We start from the raw sequence: 17215 nt of genomic DNA, 5'->3' as shown, positions 1-17215 counted from the left end.
CAGAAGTGTATTGGAGTAAATGGAATGTCTTAAATGTTCCAAACTATTCAAAAAATGATCGGGTGCTTCCTGGATGGCGGAGTATTTGTAGAAATCTACTCGCCACCACAAAGTAAAACATGCACATGCATTGCTTCATGCTAAGAAGGGAACGGCTGTGCAGTGAGCAGCCTTGTTGCACTGTAGCTCTTTATGTCATTACTTAAATACATTTTGTCAGGAGCCTAGAGGGTATTAATGAGCTGACTTCTTAATGGCCTGGATCCAATTTGCATTCAGAATACAATGACAATCTTGGAAGGTTTCAAATCATGGTGATGTTTCCATATTGCCTGTGCATATTTAGTGCTTCATTGTGTATCATCTAATTGAATTTTGTATGATCTCATTTGTTCTCCAGTTTTCATTTACCTCTATCCAGCAAATACAAAAACTTGACATGCAACAAATTGAATAAACTTAATGAATCACTCAAGTTATGCTACAGTGGTGATGTTTCCCCCCCTGCAAGTAGTACAACATTATTTTTAAAATGTTGTGGTTTTCATCAAGGCAGAGCCTCAAGCACTGTTGGCTTCATCATAGTGTACCGACACTACAGTGCAATATAAAATATGATTAGACTTCATGATTACATCCTTTTCAGAACACAGAGTATGTGTGTGTGTGCATGCCTATGTGTGTGGTGTACACAAGTATTAAGCACTCAGAAGTCTGTAAGAACAGCGCCTAGATGCCTCCGGGTTAGGTGCGCGATGCAAATTGAAAAATAAAGAAATAAATAAATACATAAGAAACCGGCCTTCCCAACGCAGTGTAGAGGTGTGTGCTTATTGTGCAGTAGATGGAAGGAGTGGCTACCCGTCATATGATACTGATTGAAACAACTCCTCCAGGTTTGCCTCATCTGGTCATGGTGAATGGGCTCTGTGTCTTCTTGCCGGCGTAACATTGCCGGGTGTTCTTTGTGATAGTGTTGTTGCACCGGTCTGATTGAGAATAGAGCTGCTGATAAAAGACCCATCACAGATGCTGAATCCTGATAATTCAGCAAGCCAATAGCTGCTGGTGTCATTTCATCAAACTCATAGTGGTAACAAGAGTCAGTCACCAGGCAAAGGATACTGACTAGGATAATGTGCCAAAGATCACACAGCGAGTCTGCTCTTACCAAGAAAATGCACTCAGAATTCAGTGCACCATGCCAAGTAACAACTGAGTTGTGCTTTAAAGGACATGCCACCGAAATAGTTAGAAAGAGATGGAGGGTAAGCACTCACAAGTGCCTTATGATTGCACAAAAGGACATTAAGCTCCTTCCCCACAGTGAATGTTAAACGTACCGTCCACTAATACAATGACAGTGTCTGTGGCAATGCCACGTTTTGATGTCATTAAATAAGATACAGCACAGACAAACCACCTGAGTTGCCAGCAAAACCTACAAACCCTGCTGATCGCAGAAGAACATGAACAGCTGAAACCACAATAGATGGAACCATCACACACACCGTCATCCAACAAGGGGCAAGTAGGAATGGTGCTTACAGGGCAGAGGGCGAATTACAGGCATTTGCACACCTGCAGGACTGCACACAAAACAGCACACCACACTAAAAGTAGTAAGGAATGACAGCAGCAGAACAGAGACCCCAAACAACCCAAACAACCACAGCTTCACCCAAGGAAGCCGAGGTACCATAAAGCACACTGCCACTAGACAAGGAGCAAGTAGGAATGGTGCTTACAGGGCAGAAAGTAAAGTATAGGCATTTGCACAACTGCAGGATTGGACTCAAAACAGCACATCACCTTTAAAGTAACAAGGAACGAAAGCAGCATAAAAGGGGCCGACCACAAACAAACCCAATCAGCCACTGTTTCACCCAAGGAAGGCGGGATACCATAATACACAACATCACTAGACAAGGAGCAAGTAGGAATGGTGCTTACAGGGCAGAGGGTAACAAATAGGCATTTGCACAACTGCAGAATTGCACTGAAAATAGCACATCACACTAAAAGTAACAAGGAACGAATGCAGCAGAACGGGGACCACAAGCAAACACAAACAGCCACTGTTTCACCCAAGGAAGGCGAGATAACATAATACACACAGTCACTAGGCAAAGAGCAAGTAGGAATGGTGCTTACAGGGCAGAGTGTAGAGTATAGCATTTGCACAACTGCAGCAGGATTGCACACAAAACAGCACACCACACTAAACGTAGTAAGAAATGAAAGCAGCAGAACAGAGACCACAAACAACCCAACCAACACTTGTTTCACCGAAGGAAGCCAATATACCATAATTCACACTGTCACTAGACAAGGAGCATGTCGGAATGGTGCTTACAGGGCAGTGTGTAAAGTATAGGCATTTGCACAACTGCAGGATTGGTCTCAAAACAGCACATCACACTAAAGGTAACAAGGAACGAAAGCAGCACAATAGGGACCACAAACAAACCCAAACAGCCACTGTTTCACCCAACGAAGGCGAGATACCATAATACGCACTGTCACTAGACAAGGAGCAAGTAGGCATGCTGCTTACAGGGCAGATGGTGAAGCATAAGCATTTACACACCCGCAGGGTTGCACACAAAACAGCACACCACACTAAAAGTAATATGGAATGAAAGCAGCAGAACAGAGACCACAAACAACCCAATCAACCACTGCTTCACCCAAGGAAGCCATGGTACAAGAATACAGACACTCACTAGAAACGGAGCAAGTAGGAATGGTGCTTACAGAGTGTAAAGTATAGGCATTTACACAACTGCAGGTTTGCACTCAAAACAGCACACCACACTAAATGTAACAAGTAACAAAAGCAGCATAACAGTGTCCGACCACAAACAAATCCAAACAGCCACTGTTTCAACCAAGGAAGGTGAGATACCATAATGCACACCGTCACTAGACAAGGAGCAAGTAGGGATGCGGCTTACAGGGCAGAGGGCGAAGCATAAGCATTTGCACACCCACAGGATTGCACACAAACAGGACACCACACTAAAAGTAATAAGGAATGAAAGAGAACAGCAGAACAGAGACCACAAACAAACTCATCAGCCACTGTATCACCCAACGGAGGCAAGATTCCATAACACACACCATCACTAGACAAGGAGCAAGTAGGAATGCTCCTTATAGGGCAGAGTGTAAAGTATAGGCATTTGCACAACTGCAGGACTGCACACAAAACAGCACACCACACTAAAACAAGGAACGAAAGCAGCAGAAAGTCGATTGCAAATAAAAACAAACAGCCACTGCTTCACCAAAGGAAGGAAAGATACCATAATACACACAGTCACTAGATGAGGAGCAAGTAGGAATGGAGCTTAGAGGGCAAAGTGTAAAGTCGAGGCATTTGCACAACTGCAGGATTGCACACAAAACAGCACACCATGCTAAAAGTAACAGAACAGGGACCACAAACAAACTCAAACAGTCACTGTTTCATGGAAGGAAGCCAAGATAAGGGAAACAATACTGAAAGCAGGAATATTCTCAAAACAGGGCAAGCTTATGGAACGGGATCACTGGAGCACAGTGCAGGGTCTGAGAACTATAGAAAAAAACAGAAGAACTATTCTGTTCAGTAACGCACCACACCGGAAAAGTACTTGCTCATGAACTAGAAAAATGTTAAACAAGGTAAGCCCAGGAACTGAAAAAACACTAAAAAGCACACTAGGAAATAAAACTTCTAAAAAAGCTAATCTTGATCCACTGGTGGTTCACAACTACAGGCCTATTACCAACATGCCATTTATCCTACAAATCCTGGATAAAATGGCCTATCTTCAAATCCAGAAACACATTGAAGAGCTTTTACGATCCTTGGCCTGCGTCAATATGGCTACAGAGCACAACACGGGAATGAAACAGCCATGTTGGACCTCAAATCCACTCTGGCCGGCATTGCGGACAGAGGTCATCCAGCCCTGCTGATGCTTTGGACCTCTCTGAGGCTTTCGATCTTGTGAACCACTCTCTACTGGTAACGAGACTTGGGGAGGTCACTGATTGTTCTAATCTGGTTTGCAGTTGGATATCCTCCTTTTTCGGACCCCGGATGGTCCATGTATCAGTTGGTGAGGAGCACTCTATGCCTGTTATCCAAACTTGCAGTGTCCCCCAGGTCTCTTGCTTGTTCCATATCCTGTTTAATGTTTATATCCGGCCTCTGCGTGATTTGCTAGAGACCCTGGGTGTCCGGTATACAAACTATGCCGATGACACTCAGGTCATTCTCGATCTCAGTGGTCAATATGAGGAAGACCTGACTGCCCTAAACAGTATATCTATAATGCAATCCAGGCATGGATGGCAGGTAATTCTCTAGCACTGAACTGCAGAAAAACAGAACTCCTGATTGTTGCCTCTAAGGCACGCATGAGTAAATTGGCTCCTGGTTACTCTTCGCATTGCAGGCAATATTATTGCTGTCTCCAAGAAAGTCAAGACCTTGGGGGTGGTTCTGGATGAGGAGCTATCGATGAGACCACATGTCTCTTACATTCGATCTACTTGTGGGCTCATCACTAAATGCATGAACTATATTCGCCCCTTCCTTGTTGTTGAGAACTGCATTCTACTTGCTACTGCAGTTGTTAATTCTAGACTGGATTCCTGCAGCAGCTTGCTGGTAGGTACGACAGCTCTCAACACTCAGGCCCTGCAGGTAACTCAGACAAGCCATTCAGGGCATGTCTCGGCTTGCGCATGTCTCTGTCGCCAGGAGAGCCCTGAACTGGCTGCCGATCAAGCACAGGATTACACATAAAATCATGACCCTGGCCTTCAAATGCCATTCAAAAATCTGCCTGGTTTATCTCACCAATCGGGTCAAGCCTCATATGAACACATGGAATCGTCGTTCCTCCACAGTGCCCACTTTCATTCAGCCCAGATACAAACTGGCTCACTTTGGAGGGACCTTTTTTAACGTCCAGGCTCTCCTTCAATGGAATCTTCTTTCTGCTTCTATACGCTTAGCTGCCAATCCATCTGTTTTAATCTTAATCTGGACTAATTTAGGACCTTTCTTTCTCTTTTTGCCACTTACCACTGCTGACCCTTCCTCTCTCTGTGTTTATCGTGTCATGTCTTAAGTGTGCACTCTGAGGCCTACGGGCATGTGGCGCTTCATAAAAATTCAAATAAATAAATAAAATGTAGGAAGAAGAGAGTCAGCATTACATTACTGCCAGAGTGTCAGAATAGCAGTCCAAGCCCTGGCCTTCTCCCACCTGTACGGTCGCAATGCCCTGCGCAGAGAATTCCCAAATTTCACCATGGCCCCTTGAAAGCCAGCCAGCATTCTGCAGCACAGCCATCACAGGTCTAAGAACATATGACCTTGATCATCTTTGCCAAGCATCATTGTAAATCTCTGGAGCTGCACTGCTCCCACCCCCTTCAAGCACAACTCATGTTGAATACTACCTGCATCACCTGCAAAGAAGTCAAAATCTAAACACCAATCTACCTGGCCAAGAAACTCACCACCCGGGGAACAATGCACCACAGGAAGCCATGCCATCGCCACACTGGAAACATAGAGGGGTAAAATTGGAAACAGGCTTTTTCCTGCTACGCAGTCAGTCTTACCAAGGCAGAAAAGACTAACCCCCGCCATCCTGCCCGCCAGGAAGCAAACACTGATCGCACCACTCAACTCATCTTCTCCTCCTCTGGTCCCCCTACCCCCCTATGGTACACTCACACTACGTATAACCACCTGGGAGAGTCTTTTATGCACAGCACATAGTAGGTTTGCACGTTATGAATCCAATACATAAATGCATGCATCCATGACTAAAACTAGACCGAAATAAATGGAGGAATTTAAAGCACACTAATGAACAACAGCATCAGGTAGGATACAAATAATACTATTAGATTTGCATATAGTGCTTCATGACAGGTTCCTCCAGCCTCTAGGCACTGTTTCATTAAATTGAGTAATAATAGCTGCTATTAATATTCAATTTAATGGTACTCAATATATTGACCCCCTAAATAATGAAGAATAACCAATAAAGTGATGGGTGGTAGAATTTGAATTAATCTGAACCACTGGTACTGCTCTGGGCAACCTTCACCACCGTTTTTAAGATCATCTGTGCCATTGCAAAAAGGATCCAGCCATATGCAAATCAGTCAGATACTGCCACCAATGGGAGCAATCCAGCCCAAACTGCTAGGCAAGGTCCCAACTGCACAGAAACACAAGCAACCAGACATGTTTCAGCCTTGTTGGTTCACATCAGTCAGGTGCAGCTTGGTTCCCTATGGCACAGCGAGCAAGGGACCCACATCTGGGCATACCCTTTCTCACATAGGGAGACAAACTATAACCAAAAAGGTGATGGGTGGAAGGTTTTGAATTAGTCTGAACCACTGGCAACCTGGGCAGCCTTCCACACCACCGTTATTTAGCCAGTTTGCACCATTGCAAAAGGGGTCCAGCCATATGCAAATCAGTTAGGTGCTTCCACCAGTGGGAGAAGCCCAGGCTGAACTGCTAAGTCAGGCACCCTCTGCATGGAAAACACAAGCAACCCCAGACATGTTTCAGCCTAAATGATGAAGAATCAACAGAGCCGGGGGATGAAGAGCAGAATCAGCAGTGCCGGGGTCGAACAACTGAAGGGTATTCTTTTCCTATATCAGAGGCAAGCAGGACTCTTCAATGCTAGGACTTGCATGCCACAAGTGTTCTACTTCCTCCCGCCATCGTTGACCTGTAAGGGTGGCGATGCATCTGTGTACAATAGAGTAACCATGCACCCTGGTTTTGCTGGGACATTATAAACTGGGTGCTCTTTACTTCCGTCCGAGAGGTTTTTTTTTATTTTTAAAAACCTGTTGTATTTTTGGAAGAGGGTCGGGAGGAGCAGGTTCTCAGTACAGAATGATCAGAGTGTTGAATTATAATGCATTTTACAAATCAACATAACAGTTTATTTGTAATACACTAAATGCTTTTTATAATTGTTCAAAAAATGTATTGAAATTCGAAAAGAGGACTATCCATGTGTGAGTTTGAACCGCCAACAACTGCGCCACAGTGAATGCTTTGGAAAATGATTCATAAACAGGCCTGGAATATCATTCTGAACCAAAGATCCTGTGCGTTTTGTGTTCTTTGAGTGTAAACGCACAGTTTTCCAGGGGAAGGCCTGGAATTCTCAGCCACCCCACTAATGAAGTGTAGTCCTGAAATCCCTCGTCTTAGTCCCATCATTATGTTTCTGGCCTGTCCTGGGTTTTTTGCAAATCTGGTTAGTGTTTGGAATATAAAAGCATACCTGTTGACACGATCTCAAAGGGGATCCAGGTGGGATGAGGTGATCCTGAAATGCAATCCTATTGTTTCCAGATCACTGTTACTATATTCTAAGAGGTCTGATCCCCTAATGGCAGCAAAGAGAGTGAAGGGAGCAGATGTTGGCAAGAGGTCCAGAAGTGATGTTACACCCTATTTGACCTGATACCCATATTATAGGAATTGGCAACACACGGAATTTGCTCCGAAAGACAAACCGTATTTGAACTTGTTAAAATCATTGGTGAAGAATAAAAATGTAATTCTACAATAGTTGCATAACTAAAAAAAATAGGGCCTCTTAGAAAGGCAGATACAAGGCCTTGTTGGTCTTGAAATAATGCCCTTGCCATTAGTGGCTGTGCAGCAGAATCATCCTTGTTGCCTCCTGTTGAGTTCGAGTGGTGCACAAACATATACACATTTCAATGATTCTATGGGTGCTCTAAAGTCACAGAGCAGTTCATCTCTAGGCTCATGATCTCAGCCGATAAGGGATTGCACCAGGTACCATTTGGGTATTAAATGTGACCTCTGGCAACCCCCCTGTGTGTGAGACAATGCCTCCATACTATGTTTTGCACTAAGAGGATTTAAAGCAAGCATTAGCAATGCCTACGTGTCCAGAGGCAGATAAACACGTCATCTAGGGTGTTTGCCCCTCCCCTGACTAAGACATTCTGGGTACCCGAGGGGGTGACAAAGATATGGATCCCCAAGACACCTCAAGGGGAAGAGGGACCTCGGGTAAAGGTGGTCGAGAGCTCGACCAGAGGGGGGAATGTCGAGAGGCAGATGAACTTGTCATGTAGGGCGTCAGCCCCACCCCCACCTATATACCGAAGAAAAGACGGAAGAGCACCATTCACGGAGACTCTCTCCCTTCTGCCACCTTGGGTGAACATCAAAGACGATATTCATTAAGACAACCCTACTGGCCTTATCATGTATCAATTGAAGAAGAAACGAGTTTGCAGCACCACAAAGAACTAAATGAGTTGTAACTCAAGTATGATGAAAGCAATTGACTTCACTACCAAGGATAATACATAGACACACGAGACATGAAGACGACATGCACCCGACACGAAGATACATAAACACTAGATCAAAATCGCATTTAGACATGAAGAATGTCACTCACACTCACTAGATACTAGAAACATATATTGATCCATAAGAATGCACATAAAGTTGCTTGACGCAGAACTAACGCGGTAATGAGTGGCCATTTTGAAGAAAACGGACAGCGCAGACATGTTATAGTGAATGGAGAATCCAGAGACGCCCCAGAGCTGCAGGGAGATTCAATGTGCTGAATAAACTGAAACGTAGACTCGGGTAGGTCAGACAGTGGCTGCACAGCCCCCATACAAGGTTAATGTGAATAAAGGAGGCTTGCACAGCTCAGATGAAAACAGAAGATAGCAGTTCCCAAGCGTAAGATATTTCTCTTAGATTAGGCCAGGGAATAACAAACTCATTAAAACCAGGTGCTACATAGCTAAGGCTCAATATTGGAGAAAAGTAGCTCAACCAAGTCTCTAGAGGTCAAGAAGGGTATAGACACTTGCAGATAAATAACCTAAAATCCCAGTAAACGATGTTCAGAATAATTCACACACAACCTACGGTTGGAAACAGTGCCTATTCGTTACTGCTAGATAAAGCGATGTCCCTGCCAGTAACTCCTTAAAATCCTCAAGAATAGCAAAACAAGTCAAGGTTAAGTTCAAAAAGCTAGAATCCCTGGCTCATGGCCTAGAGAATTTGAGATGGTACATTTTAATTGGGAAAGTGGCCTCTCCATGACTCTCCCCCTACCAGTATCATTACTCATGTGTTGAAGGCCGGCCCAAAGCCAGTGCCAAACACTCCCCATCTTCTATGAACACTGTCATGCAACTGTTGCACTAACCAATCAAGTAGCACAGAGATGACATATATTTACGGTTACCAATTTAGAGGTGGGCTCTGATAGGGCAACCAGATAGGTTACAGCCAATGAAAAGACTAACACCTAGGGACACTATGGGCGTCATTACGAGGCTTGCGCTGACGGAATGAAGGGGACCGGTACGGAACCGGCCTCCTTCATTCCGTCAGGGCTATTCCGGGTCCCTCAAGGGGAAGAGGGAGGTAACAACAGGACACTTATAATATGCCCGTTGAAAGTTCCATCCCCATTCCCATTGAGCCCTATGGGGGCTCAAATGGGAATGGGGAATGGTTCTTGCAAGGAGGACTTACCGGGTCCTCCTATGTCGGAATGACCCTGTAAGTCCCCATTGCAGGAACCCGGTAAAGGAGCCTGGTTTTGAGGCAGCCATTGAGCTAATAGCTCCATGGCTGCCTCCAAACTCGTAATGAGGCCCCATATGTTGACAATTCCCATAACCAATCCCCAGACCCCATAGGTTTTTGTAACCAAGATTGTATTATGACGTTGGTTGTGGCATATTTTTGCCTTATAATGTAATGTTTTACATTGTAAAGATTGAGAACTCTGAGAATGCATTGCTTGCTGTTATCCCTGAGAACGCACTACATGCTGTTATCCCTAAGAATTCTGAGAATCCACTGCTTGCTGTTATCCCTGAGAACGCAACTCTGAGAATCCACAGCTTGCTGTTATCCCTGAGAACTCAACTCTGAGAATCCACGGCTTGAGTTATCCCTGAGAACTCTGAGAATCCACTGCTTGCCGTTATCCCTGAGAACTCTGAGAATCCACTGCTTGCTGTTATCCCTGTGTTACATGTGTTGAAATAAAGCAGAGCGTTGTCATTTATTATTATATTTATTGTGACTCTTCCGTTTTTAAGCTTGGGATTTCCTGGCCTACCTGGTCCGCTTAAGGGCTGGGATTGTCCACCTTACCATTACAAACAGTTTGGGCTTTTGTGCAGTCATGAGAAAACACTTGCCAGGCGCAACAGCGGTGGTATTAACTGGCCATTGATTGTAGCAGGTGCAAAAAGGTGCCAGTACCTGGACATCTTAGAGCAGGGTCTGGCAAATGCCTAATACTTATACACAAGGCAAAACTGTTGGCTTTAACAATGCTTGTTTTTAACAGGACATCAGTGAGGGACACAGAGTGTGCTTATAAACAGAGTGGCTGAAGAGAGACCGGGTTAAGACATGTGTATTACACCAATAGCTCGTTTAACTCCAATTAAGTTATTAACTCTCTGAAGACTGCTTTAAAAAAACACTGGTACCAAAAATAAAGATATTGCTGCACTCTATTCTGCTATTAATGAAATTAATTCTTCAAATTTAAGATGCAGGTGATAAGAAGAATTCTGAAATATAACAAGCTTAGACATAGCTCAAGGTTAACAATAACATTATCACAAAGTCCTCAACTATAGTTTAAGATAGTCTTTGATTCTTAGGGTGAGTCTAGACTAAAGGCCAAAATTACTGCTTCGGTACAATAAAGATTTTTCCCAGCATGCTCAGTGGTACATATCTGCTCATTTCCTAGGGTTTGAAGATAAAGGGCTCCTTGGAGCTCCATTATATTCACAACACCGGGAAAATCTGTTTGCACTCAATCACACGAAGCTACCGCACGGCCTGTTTAACGAACCCAAGCGCCCCGGAACAATCAGAGACAATTGATCGATATCGCATCATGCGAAAATCTCGCATTGATTTTCTCGCATCTTTTCGGAGCATAAGAATACACTGCCAGCCATCAAGTCCCAGGAAATTAGTCTGATGATTTATAATGTGATTGTAATTATCCACTTGCAGTTTTGTGCCTTGTGATCATTGTTCCAGCGAGAACCAGCACCCATCGTGGTTTCTGTAGCCGCGAGGGTGCCGTTGTGGCCAACTGAACCCCACATCTTCCTTCACCTAGACATGAACCACCAGTAGTGATGTGTTGTTTCCTGTTTTCTCTGCCTTTCAGAGCCATCGCTTATCACGGATATCCGCACGGATAAAATTGAAGAGAGGAGCATCACCTTGTCGTGGCAGGAGCCTGGATACCCGAGCGCCAACAACACAGAGTATGAAATCAAGTACTATGAGAAGGTAATTCCTGACAATGATAGGATCTGCGGTTTTCAGTCATATTTCCAGGTCTGGCAGCCCCAAAGCAGAGTTTAGGAGAACGCGGCTGTTTTGATAATGGTGTAGTGGCTAAACTCGTCACCCTGCAACTGGAAGAGCTGTCCTCAAATGCTTTGGGTCTTGACAAAGATTGAGGGCAAATGATCCTATCTCCCCGAGATTCAAAGTGGAATAAAGTGTAATGTAAATATGTTAAAACTAGCTACAAACAGTCCCCTCTCTTAATGTCTCTCACTCTCTCTCTAACTCTCTCGCTCAATCGTCCTCTTTCTACGTTTTCTCTTTGTCCCCCTCTCTCTCTGTGTCTCTCTTGTGGTCTCTCTCTCTCTATTTCTCTCTCTCTCCTACATTCTCTCTCTTACTCCCCCTCTCTCTTATGTTTCTCTCTCTCGCTCTTTCTACTTTCTCTCTCTTTCTCTGTCTTTCTCTCTCGCTCTCACTCTCTCCCTCTCTCTCTTTACGTCTCTCTCTCTCACTAAGTTCTCTCTTTCTCCCCCTCTCTCTCACTTTGTCTCTCTCTCTCGCTCTCTTTCTATTCTCTCTCTTTCTCCCCATCCCCCCTCTCTCACTACGCTCTCTCTTTCTCCCCCTCTTCTAACTTTATGTCTCTCTCGCTCTCTGTCTACTTTCTCTTTCGTTCTCCCTGTCTCTCTCTCTCTTTTTGTCTCCCCCTCACTCTTTTTCTCCCACCTCTCTCTCTCTCTACGTTCTCTCTCTTTCTCCCTCTCTCTTTATGTCTATCTCTCTCGCTCTTCTACTTTCTCTTTCTCCCCGTCTCTCTCTCTTTTTGTCTCCCCCTCTGGCTCTCTTTCTACTTTCTCTCCCGTTCTCCCCCCCTCTCTTTCTACTTTAATTCTCTCTATCTTTATTTATGTCTCTCTCTCTTTCTACGTTCTCTCCTTGCATTCCCCTCTCTCTCTCTCTTTATCTCTCTCTCTCTATTTCTACTTTCTATCTCTTTCTCCCTAGCATTTTACGTCTCAGTTTCACTTTATGAGCAAGATTTGCATTTGTTGTGCAGTGCAGGTTTGTTAAGACCACCCCACATGTGCCTCAAAGCTGCAGCATGGCCAGAGAACGAAAGCACAGAAATCATTGAGGGGGGGAGGGGGTGGTTGATTGATGTTGATTTTCTTACAGTTAAATGCAGAATGTGAACAAAAGCAACAGAGGTGACTCCTGAGGTGGGGGGCAAACTGGTATTTGAAGACACCTATTGTATTATTATTATTATTATTCTTAGGGAATGTATTGGACGCGGGCCTATCTTCGTGGAGCCCACATTGCCATTGAGTGTGGCCGCCAGGAATTATGGCATCACGCAGAGGGTGCATTTTCCATATTGAGGGGAGTACAGAGGGATGCTGATAGGCTCCGTGGCAGGTGCAGGGTTCTGACAGACTTTGTAAGGTGCCAGAGAATCGCACTGCAAGGTCTACAATAATATTTGTTATTTTCTATGTTGTGTTCATTAGAAGTGCACTATAACACATGTTGATTCAGAAGCACCACTACCAAACAATCAGTGGCCATAGTTAAACATGTGCCTTGGTATTCACAGAAGAAACAGATCATTGGTTTTAATCGGATCACATCTCTTTCCAAGAAATGGAGGTAATTTCGAGAGACACAATTGTGCGTGTCTGTTTGGGAGAATTCACTTTTAAGGCTAATTTCCCAAACCTAGTGAGTCCCCCAGCAGCATTGCTGGATTTTTGGCGTTTGTTTTTTTCTCCTGCTAAGAGTGAGATTCTTTTCCTCCCACTCTTAGGCATGATTTAAGTGTCTTTGACTCTGTGTGTGCTTATGGGCAATGGGGTTTTCTTTCTACTCCATAGGGGATCATCTATTTTGTATGTGTGTGTTACACAGCACCCTCAGCGCAGTAACACAGGGGTGTCATAGTGACCCCCAAACATAGACTCCATACCCTGGGACTGACTACTGTCTCCCAGGGCATGTAAAGTCACCATTGACTTTACTAGTCCTAAATTGTGAACGGAACCAGTACAAACCATCATATTGTGTATGTACTGGAAGGGGTTAATTATAGTGCCTCTAGGTCTGTTTTCAAGGGGGCACTGTCCAGTCCCCCCTTGCTGAGTTTCTGGCTGGTGGCAGGGGTTACCACGCAAAATATTACACCGGAATATTCTCTATGGGATTTTCCCATTGATTTTAAATGCACCACTTTTTGGTGCAATGTCAAAGATACCGCCGGTTTATTTATTTAATATTAAATCCCTGGTTGGTTCTTTTTGCCAGAACTCTTTTCTAAAATGGCGTTTGTGTCTGTCTCTGTAACTCTGACCAAGGTCGAGCCCTTTGTTCCACTATTTTTGGTGGGCTTCTCCACAGAAGCCCTCCAAATGGTACCACTCTGTCTGGGTTCCACGGGAGGGCTGGAGGGGGGAATTGGTACCCTGGACTCTACTCTGATTGGCCAGGTGGTGAGCCGCCCGGCTCACCACTTAGCATGTGTGATTGACAGCTAGGCTGTTGAATGGGGGGTTTTCTGCATAAAAGCAGGGCCTTTGGGTCTGGAACTTCAGAAGTCGCCACAGTACCTAAGAATCCGAAGAGGGAAGAAGCTGAGCGATCTGCAACGACGACACCACCTGTGAAGCCCTGCTGCAACTACCTCACCACTTTACCGACGACAAGAGAAGATATTCTGCTGGACGAGTCTGACCTGGTGGGACCAACCAGTTCGCCCTTTTCGCCTTCCAAAGACGTCTCTTGGTCGAATCGCCCGTGCCAAGCACCCCGGCTGCCTGATAGCCAAGCTTCACCACTTTGACCGCAAATAAAAGGAACACTCCTTTTATTGATGAACTCCTCAGCTGGTTTCATCCCTGTGCAGTGCAACGACTCCACATTTCCTCCTCCACAAGATCCTCTCTTCCCCTGGTCGAAACAATGAACTGCAACCACTGCAAGGAACAACTGCCACCGCTGGAGCTTCCTCTCTGTTTAAGGTACTGTGTCCTGCCTGGCCTCCCTTTCTTCGGTTTGCCCAAGGTGACCCTTAAATCCTTGGCTTGCCAACTGGGTTGGCCCCAGACCTCCTAACTTTACCTTCTTGAATCGCCCCAACCTCTTTCGAACATTCTGCAAAGACTTTTAGTGCATTTTTAAACCGTGTGACCCTGGGCACATTTCGCTTTGCTCCCTTTTAAGTGGGCCTGGCCTATGAACTTTGGCTCTACAGTCTATACTGCCTTAATTCCCTTGCTGAGAACTCCTAAAAGTGTTGGGACCTGTTTTATTTCTATGCTCTGCCTTTTTCCCTCCCTTTAACTGAACTATTGGAGTGCCATCAGGTTATGTGCTCACGTCAGTTTAACAAATCATGGTGTTTTAATTGTGACTTGTCTAATCGTTATTAAGGGAGGTGTGTATACTTTACCTGACTGTGTTTTAACTTGCTTTTGATTTAGAGTGCTAGTATATTACCTAAAGTGTGTTTAAAATAAATAATTATATACTTTTTAAACAAAGCTCTGGTCAGTGTTTGTTTGCTCTACTGTGTTTTTAGCCCTATTGTGTATACTCTATATACTGCCCCACTCTTCTTGAGAGAAGTCTGACTGCTCAGCCACAGCTACCCGGTAAATCTGGGTGGTGCAGACTGCTACCAATTGGGTTTACTGCTTACTCCTGTAGTCTTAATCTGTTTGCAGTGTTCCCCAAGGGAACTGCACAGGATTCTGCCTAACAGTGTCCATGGCAAAGGAAGCTTTTAAAAAGGACATATTTAATGGTACTAATGTTGTAACCTGCCACTTTTTTGTTGATGTGTATTGATGATTTCTTCTTTATATTGTAGCCATAGTAAGGACATTATACTTTTCCTACTGAGCAAAGCATGTTATCAAAACCTAGATTAACCATATACATTATGCTCACAATGCACTTTATAATTCCAAGATTGAGAGTCTGGTACACTCCTATTGTACTTTTTCAAAATGCCCTCATGAGCAAGGGGCAGGACATATAACATCAATGAGGGTTTCTGGCTGCTTTGCCTAAAATCAAAGAGCATTCTAGGAACATTATAACAACAAAAGTTTTTTATCTTTTCCAAAAATGTCTATGATAAAAGGGTGGTATGCTTGACTCACCAAGTATGCAATATTCACAATATTTGGTGCTCATTTCTTTTTTCACAACACTTAAAACACCCATGCACCCTTACATTAAAGTGTGTTTGAAGCCATCACCCAAATATGCTCATTTGGGCAATTAGGGAAAGGATAGTCATAATGTTTACTATTACAGGGCCACCCTGTGTCTTGTTTCAGCTTCACAGAGTTTAAGAAGAAGGGTTCTATCTTAGGGTAAGGGTGTCTGTGCATATGGCGCTATGTGTGTGCCCATTAGCCTGCCCAATAAACACATTGTTAGAATTGTACAATAGTGTGGCTCTCTCTACACTACAGTTAAGTTGAGGATCGAGATGCAAGGCAGACCCAGAAAAAATGAATTGCTTATATAGGTTGACTCAAATAACGAATTTGGCTGAAACTTTTTGCAAACAAAAAATGGTAAATTCACCATCCCCCCCCCCTTTCCCCCCCCCCCTTATCTCCTATCCCCAGACTGGACATTTTGGGAAAGATCTGTGAAAAAAGTTATTAAGAAAGTTAAAAAAAAAATGCTGTTTCGGCCTAGACCTCATTCATTTTCCCATAGAGAAAAAGTCCAAATTGTTCTCCAGTGCACAAATAAAACCACCGGATGGATTTGGACCAGGTATGAAACAAATTGGGCCCAAATCGTTGACTTGATTTCTGGTGGGGATCTGGGGTTATTGTGTTCAGTTTTCTTTAAGATGTTTGATGGAGAATAGGGTGCCCCCTTCTCCCAAAATTATAGCTATATCTCCCATGGTGTTTTGCAGTAGAGTGACTTTTCAGTAATGAAATTCTGCCATTTTTTTTTCGATGTGAGAAATGTTTGTGAAAATGTTTGAAATGTTCACACATATCCAAAAACAAAAAGTGGAAAGAATTCTCTTTTCTCAGGTTAAAGGTGGGGAGTGGGAAAGAGGCCACTGTGTGAAATTGGGGAGTTGGGGGGGATTCTGGGCATGAAGTTTAGAGCTCGACACATTCAAGTTTTTTTTTCCACATTCAGGTTTATTATTCTATGTTCAGGACTATTTTTCGTAAGTGTGTCACATGCAAAGGAACTGCAAATATTTTCAAACTATTCTGTGATATTTGTAGTCCATTGCAATATAACCCTTGCTTAAAAAAAATGAGAGCGAGTGAAAAAAAAATGATATTAATACAAAAACAGTGCAATATTACAGCTACAGTGAGGTGTGGGCTAACCTTTTGGGGCAGCATATCAAGAGGTGCAATATGGCCATGGCCAGTGAGCACGATGACCATGCTCGCTGGCCAGGGCCAAAGTGGGCCCGAAAGACATGTATAATGGGTGTGGCCACCTAGTGGGCCCAAAAGAAACATACTGGGGTAGCAGGTACAGTGGACACGGACGAAGGCCGTGTCAACTGGTCAGGGGGGAGGGCATGGCTAGTGGCCTGATTGTGTTTTAAAATATACAATGGTCATGGCCAAAGGCTCCGCTCATTGTCTAGGACCGATGGTCTAGGCTAGAGGGCCCAAAAGACAGGGCTGAAGGCTGTGGCCACCGAGTGGGTCCAAAAGAAACATATTGGGGGAACATGTAGAGTATACACGGCCAAAGGCAAACCAATGACAACAGTGATGTCATGCATGATGTAATTAGTGATGTCATCTGTGATGT

General features: G+C 44.1%; 1 protein-coding gene across 1 annotated transcript in view; it reads left to right on the top strand.

Moving 5' to 3' along the window:
• EPHA10 (EPH receptor A10) overlaps positions 1-17215 on the top strand; it is a 1411836-nt gene that overhangs the window by 892543 nt on the left and 502078 nt on the right. The window contains exon 6 of the mRNA XM_069622653.1: positions 11274-11398. Within this exon, the coding sequence (XP_069478754.1) occupies positions 11274-11398 (125 nt within the window). The remainder of the gene's footprint in view (positions 1-11273; positions 11399-17215) is intronic.

The sequence above is a fragment of the Ambystoma mexicanum genome, chromosome 11 (genome assembly GCF_040938575.1).
Source record: "Ambystoma mexicanum isolate Mex_15411 chromosome 11, UKY_AmexF1_1, whole genome shotgun sequence".
Classification (NCBI taxonomy): domain Eukaryota; kingdom Metazoa; phylum Chordata; class Amphibia; order Caudata; family Ambystomatidae; genus Ambystoma; species Ambystoma mexicanum.
The sequence above is the reverse complement of the archived record's forward strand: the minus strand, read 5'-3'. Positions and strand labels throughout refer to the sequence as shown.